At 44.5% G+C, this 7,441-nt stretch overlaps 1 protein-coding gene across 1 annotated transcript in view; it reads left to right on the top strand.

The window, feature by feature from the left end:
* The first annotated feature begins 1,904 nt into the window (after positions 1 to 1,904).
* LOC123076580 (cysteine-rich and transmembrane domain-containing protein WIH1-like) overlaps positions 1,905 to 7,441 on the top strand; it is a 6,957-nt gene continuing 1,420 nt past the window's right edge. The window contains exon 1 of the mRNA XM_044498752.1: positions 1,905 to 2,049. Within this exon, the coding sequence (XP_044354687.1) occupies positions 2,007 to 2,049 (43 nt within the window). The 5' untranslated portion in view covers positions 1,905 to 2,006. The remainder of the gene's footprint in view (positions 2,050 to 7,441) is intronic.

Genomic DNA, 7,441 nt, shown 5'->3' with positions numbered 1-7,441 from the left:
TGAGAAGAATGGAAATAATTGATAATTTTAAAACAAGAAACAAAAAAATCAAAAGGAAAACTATCCTAGAAATCCAAAATGAATTGGCACAAGCCATTTTGAAAAAATAATACAGAATGTTGCGACCGGAAAAAGGAAATGCAACACAAATTTGCACGAATTGGTGCATAGATTAAACGGTTTATCGCATTACAAAATCTTATACTAGCAAAGTTTGACCCACAGCGTGGAGGAAAATAAAATAAAAATGCATGGAGGAAAATAGAAGTGTGCATTGATTATTATATGCTAGAAGATATAGGGAAACATTGGACACACATGCTGATCTATTAGAAAAAACAACACAACGCTTTCGCTCTTTGCACTTTGCACGGTCTATTTTCAATCGTAGCCCAACAGACAAAAACAAAAAGAAACAGGCCGGCCGTGTCATCCTAACAGGCTGATTTAAACGTGACAAGCAGCTAGCATAAAACAAAATCAATGGATGCATCGACTGAGACTTCGATAGAAATCAGTCGACTGATTTTTAGTCGTTCCGTAATTTCTATATTGTATTCCATCACAGTCGTCCTCGGCACCTCGAGTATTACTTCCTCGAGTGCAATTCCGCATCAGCTATTCCCCATCACAAACATTAATAATATGAATAATTCCATGTTGATTTCAATAAATAATAATCATGTTGAATAAATGTTGAAAGCCACATAAATATCCAACACAGGTTTCGGACATTTAGAAAAATGTATCTACTAGAGATGCCCTTGATGTAAGAGCCGTCAGGTGACTGTTCCAAAACAGAAGAAAAATTGCTTCGTGTCCGTTAAGCTGATCCAAAAGTGCGAGTCCTGCGGTTTCTGAACTTGCGAGTGTGTCCCATATTCCAAAGTTTAAATAACCATTTACCAAGGAGCACTATCTTAAATTAAAAAAAAACACCTTGATCTTTTGCGACAAAGAAGGCTCCAAAGTCCAAACAGCCGAGCCCGAAACAGCAGTCAGAAAGGGGCGCCGGAATATGGTTGCTTTGCATCTCGAGCTAAGCTTTCACCGGACAGCAAGCCGGCGACGGCGCGACCCGAACCGTCGATCCCTTCCACCAACCCGTTCATGGCGTGCTAGCTTCTCGAGTTCACGATCACTGTACATGCGTACCATGTCGATCACTAGCCGGTGTGTGTGTCTATCTGCTCAAGAAACCTCGGCCATTGATTCGAGCAACACACTTTCCATTCGTCAAGCTCGTAAAGGCACGTGCTGTCGAGTCACTCCGAACCGAATCCGACTAATGGTCCATCCGCAACCGCGTGGCCTGGTGTGGAAAGGTGGGGGAGTATCTACTATGCTCTATCTATGGGGGAAATATCAAGTACTCCCATCCTTGGAGTACTCCCTTTGCTCCAAGTCTAAAACATCAATTTTAAATGTTTCAAAAATTCTGAAAAAAACTGTGTACATTCACATGGAATGTGACTACATCCCTAAAAAATTCAGGTCCAAACTCGTAATGTACATTGAGAAACAAAAAAGACAAATTCAGATGTGAATAGTGTAAAATGTTGCTTTTGTCTTTTTATGACACTATTCATGCTAGATTTCACATTTTTTTTCTCAATGTGCATTTAGAATTTGGGCTTGAAATTTTTAGGAGGTGTAGTCACAATCCTAGTAAACATACATATTTTTTCCAGAATTTTTGAAGGATTTAAAATTGATTTATTTCAAGTTGAAGCATGGGGAGTACCTTAAGGATGTGAGTACTTGATATTTTCCCTGTATCTATGTCCTCTCCGCGTGCCTGTTGCGACAGTGAGGGTGGCCAGCAGCTTGCCGGCGGGGTGTATATATATAGCTAGGAGCCTAGGACCTTGGGGCGTCGAGAAGAGCAGAGAAGCACCCATCATCATCCAGCTGAAACCATCGGTCGATCGCTCGCCGGACACAGCATCGATTCTCCTCGCACGCGCACGTCGGAGGTGGTTGATACATAGATAGATAGATAGGTGATGGAGAACGACAGGAACAACCAGGCTCCGCCACCGCCCCCAGGTAAATCAATCTCGATCGTCATTTTCGACCTCCATGGTTATGACCGAAACTGTCGCTGGATTCGCTGCATCGATTCAGTTAGCTGCAGTGTCGTGGTGGACATGGATTTTTGGAACATCTGCACCGGGGCCGCACTATCGCGGGCGTTCATTTGCAGCCGTGATTCTCGAGATGTGCGTCAGCCCAAGGATCTTTACGAGTCATTACGAGTAGTAACAAAGCTATGGACTGTGGGCTTTATTCTGCACTATCTTGTCCTGATGTAAGTGTCTTCTGCATATTTGCATGTACTCCCTCTCTCTCTCCATGCATGTCTTCTGCCGCATTCTTTTTCTTTTTCTTTTTCGAAAAGGAGGTTATCCCCGGCCTCTGCATCAGAAAGATGCATGTGGCTATCTTATTAATAAAAGCAAATATTCTGACAAAGTCAACCGATCTCACAATATAAAAGATCACTCATCAAGAGCTAACTGCAAGAGATCCGAATAGCCACAACCGGCATAGAAAAAGAGATAGGAAACTAAACTCCTATCCTATTACATGACCGCCATCCAAACCAGTCGAAGATATCCTGTGCTACCGTCTCCCAACGGATAGACCGAATAACCATACGCTCCCTGGCATCCGTCGGAGTGAGTAGCGACCACATACGGAGCATTGTAGTAGCCCGAAACACAACCTACAAGAAATGAATATGTGTTGTTCTGTTAAAAACCAAATCGTTCCTGCAATTCCATATAGCCCATAATAAAGCACACACTCCTACACGAATGAGTTTCGCGGTGCCTGATTGTACTCCATCCAACCACGTCCCAAATAACGTGTGGATGGTATTCGGAGGAGTAATGTTAAAAGCTATGTGCAAAGACCGCCATAATATTTTTGCCATCGGGCAATCGAGAAAGAGGTGTTTGACAGACTCATCATGATCACAAAAACTACATCTCGGCGATCCTGTCCAGTTACGTTTAGCCAAATTGTCCTTTGTTAGAATGACTTGCTTGTGAACAAACCACATAAACACTTTAATTTTTAAGGGCACTTTGACTTTCCAGATGTGCAAAGATCTAGGGATAATGTCAGAATTAATAATATCCACATACATGGATTTTACCAAAAATACTCCATTCTGAGTGAGTTTCCAGCGCAACTTGTCTGGCTGTTGAGAGAGTTGAACATCCATCAGTCTTCTTACAAGATGGAGCCAAGCTTCCCAACGGTTTCCCGCTGAAGTCCTCCTAAATTGTATATTAAGGGGAGTGGACTGTAGTACTGTTGCAACGTAAGCATCTCTATGCTGAACAATATTATAGAGAGAAGGATATTGGATAGCTAGAGGCGTCTCCCCTAACCATGTATCCTCCCAGAATCTCGTTGAAGTACCATTACCAATAATGAATCTTACCCTGTGGAAAAATGTTGATCTAACTCTCATCAGACCTTTCCAGAATGGTGAGTCGGTCGGTCTGACTGTCATCTGAGCTAAGGTTTTAGAATGAAGGTACTTATTACGCAGAATATGTGCCCACGTGGCCTCGGTCTCTACAGATAGCTTGTACAGCCATTTGCTGAGAAGACATCTGTTTTTCACCTCTAAATTTTCGATACCCAGCCCCCCTTGGTCTTTTGGCCTGCAAATAATATCCCATCTAGCGAGTCTGTACTTCCTTTTTAACTCATCACTCTGCCAGAAAAAACGAGAACGATAAAAGTCCAATCTTTTCCGGACCCCAACTGGGACTTCGAAGAAGGACAAAAGAAACATTGGCATACTTGTGAGCACCGAATTAATGAGAATTAGTCGGCCTCCATATGACATTAGTTTGCCCTTCCAGCAACTAAGCTTCTTTTCAAATCGATCTTCAATACACTTCCATTCATTATTAGAAAGCTTGCTATGGTGAATCGGTATGCCCAAATATGTAAATGGCATCGAACCCAATTCACATCCAAACAACTGTTTATAAGCTTCTTGTTCGTCTTTAGCTCTCCCAAAGCAGAACAATTCACTTTTATTAAAGTTAATCTTAAGTCCCGACAGTTGCTCAAAAAGGCATAGCAGAAGCTTCATGTTTCTAGCTTTCGCCAAATCATGCTCCATAAAGATGATGGTATCATCCGCATATTGTAAGATGGAAACTCCTCCATCAACTAGATGCGGAACGAGTCCACCAACCTGGCCATTATCTTTAGCTCTCCCTATTAGTATCGTCAACATGTCCACTACAATGTTAAACAAAATAGGTGACATCGGGTCTCCCTGTCTCAGACCCTTATGTGTCTGGAAGTAATGACCTAAATCATCATTTACTTTGATTCCGACACTGCCCTTCTGCGTAAAGGAGTCGACCTGCTTCCTCCAGGACTGATCAAATCCTTTCATCCGCAAGGCTTGCTGAAGAAATGGCCACTTAAATTTATCGTACGCCTTCTCAAAATCCACCTTAAAAACCACTCCATCTAGTTTTTTTGTGCGGATCTCATGTAGCGTTTCATGAAGAACCACCACCCCTTCTAGGATGTTTCTGTCCGGCATGAATGCTGTTTGAGAAGGCTGTACCACAGTATGTGCAATCTGTGTTAATCTATTCGTCCCCACCTTGGTAAAGATTTTAAAACTGACATTGAGAAGACAGATCGGTCGGAACTGCTCAATCCGCACCGCATCTGTTTTCTTAGGGAGGAGAGTAATCGTCCCAAAGTTCAGGTGAAATAGCTGCAAATGCCCATCGAACATATCATAGAACATTGGAAGCAAATCTCCCTTGATAATAGGCCAACATCTCTTATAGAACTCAGCCGGGAATCCATCCGGTCCAGGAGCTTTATTATTTTTCATCTGTGAAATTGCGTCAAACACCTCTTTCTCCGAAAACTGGGCGGTTAGGATATCGTTCTCATCCGTCGTAAGTTGAGGTATATCGTCCACCCTCGACTCGTCTAAGGATAGAAAACTCTCTTCAGGAGTCCTAAACAACTGTTTGTAATAATTTGTGATGTACAGTTTAAGGTTATCCTGACCCACAATCGTCCCCTCATCTTGCTCTAGTTGGAATATTCTCTTTTTCCTATGCTTGCCATTCGCAGTCATGTGAAAGAATTGAGTATTGTCGTCCCCTTGGACGACCTTTTGCACTTTAGCTCTAAGAGCCCACTTCAACTCTTCCTCTCGAAGCAGTTCTTTGAGCCTGAGTTCAGCCTCCACTTTAGCTTCCAGCTCCCTGTGATCTAAAATGGATGACTCGGCTTTTAAATCTAAGTTACTTATAATGTTAAGGAGCCTATACTTTTCAACCCTATAGACGCCACTCAGATGTTTAGCCCATCCACGAAGGAACTGACGTAAGTGCCTAATCTTATTCTGCCATCTTTCTATACTCGATCGTCCTCCTGAATCTTTTTCCCACTCCTGTGCTATTAAATCCAGGAAACCCTCTCGCTCAAACCATGCTAATTCAAATGAGAAGGTATTTTTATTTCCCACGTGAGTTGCCTTCCCAGAGTCAACAAGCAATGGAGTGTGATCAGAAATCCCTCGCGATAACGCCTAGACCGTCAGCAAAGGAAACTTCTGCTCCCAATCCACGCTGGTGAGAACACGATCCAGCTTTTCATATGTTGGGATTGGCAAGGTATTGGCCCAAGTGAACTTTCTACCAGAAAGCTCGATCTCTCTAAGGTCAAGGCTTTCAATTATTGTGTTGAACATAAACGACCATCTGCCGTCAAAGTTGTCATTGTTCCTTTCTTCCCGCCGACGTATAATATTGAAGTCACCCCCCACCAGGATGGGGAGCTGTTCATTTCCACAAATACGAACTAAATCAGCCAAAAACTCAGGTTTGAGCTCAGGCTGAGCGGCTCCATACACTGCCACGAGTGCCCATTGGAACCCATCCACCTTTGACCGAACTCGAAATTTAACCGCAAAGTCCCCCATGACAACATTCCGGACCTCCAGCGTGTCACACTTCACCCCAAGTAAAATCCCACCGGATCTTCCTCTTGGGGATAGGCAATGCCAATCAAACTCGACTCCTCCAGATAAGGTACCAAGAAACTGAGACGTAAAATTGTCTCTACCAGTTTCAGAGAGGGCAATAAAGTCTAATTTGTGCTCGATAGAAGCATCCGCTAGGAACCTCCGTTTAGCCAAGTCATTCAGACCTCTGCTATTCCAAAAAATGCCCTTCATAATTCATCATGAAATTTTTTAGTAGTCCGAATTCTAGCACTTCTGCGCACCGCCGAGGCCGGATGGATCCTCCGGTTCCATTTGGGCTTAGGCTTGTATTGCTTATCAACTTGATCTATCCCATCTGCCATGTTGTACGTACATGCAGCCGTGTATTCTAGCTCTCTTTCCCTCTATGCATGCACTCCCTGTGCTGCATGTAACCCCTCTCTCTCAAATGACCTTTTTTATTCACCACAGGCATGGACGACCGCGTCTTCTCTCTCTCTGAATTCTTCTCTCTATATATCTCTGAATGGCTCATATTGTAGGCACTCTTTTCATTTATTTCTTGTGTGCGCTAGTCTTCAAACGAGGGTTGGATCTACATCAGGAAAATAAGGATTGGCCGTTCTTGTCTGCACTATTTTTTTGAGCTCTTTTATGGTACCCAGCGACAAATATGGGCCGTCCATTGACAAAATCTAACTGTGACAAGCGAACTGTACTGCTCCAATTTTGCCAGTTGAATCACGAGCAGTATAGCTGGCACTGCTTCGTTCCCGTCCTCCAGTATACTATTCTAAGGGTACTTTGGGACGTAAAAGTTCAGCTCGCATGAGTGTCAAGTGTCGACATGGCCCAACACACCCTTTTCCTCCTGCCGCGAGGAGCTCGAGGAGGCCCCTGACACCGCTGCTCTCCTAGGAGCCCGTCGCCCTGGCGCTCACCGGCGACTGCTCTCTCATCGTCTTCGTCTTCACGAAAGTCCCTGCCGACGCCCTGCGCCATCCGCCGCTTAACCTCTGGCAGCGCGCCGCCTCACCCCAGCTTGGCCACGTCGCCAAATTCAGCGACGCCGTCTCGCTCTCCGGGGACTGGACAGCCGCCTCCTCCCTCAGCGAGGACAGCTGGGCCGAAAAGGTTTAGGACCTCTGAACCGACGTCTCCGCCTTCCGGATATCCGATGGCTCCAGGTGCACACTGCTCGTCCACGACGGCAGCTGGTAGTGCCGGGCAGATGAGACCACGGCGATGGGAGGGCTACGACTACGACAGGGAGAAGGGGGCGAACAGATGAATCTGCGGCGAGTGTTGCCTAGAAAATGAAATCTCTAGCTAAATTTTAAACTTCAATGTCTATCCTATCCTCAGCAAATCGATGGTCAGATTTTAATATACTGCTCCCTCTTCGGTCAGCAGTACAGGGTACCGTAA

The sequence above is a fragment of the Triticum aestivum genome, chromosome 3D (assembly GCF_018294505.1).
Source record: "Triticum aestivum cultivar Chinese Spring chromosome 3D, IWGSC CS RefSeq v2.1, whole genome shotgun sequence".
Taxonomy (NCBI): Eukaryota; Viridiplantae; Streptophyta; class Magnoliopsida; order Poales; family Poaceae; genus Triticum; species Triticum aestivum.
This window is presented reverse-complemented; position numbering and strand designations above follow the sequence as displayed.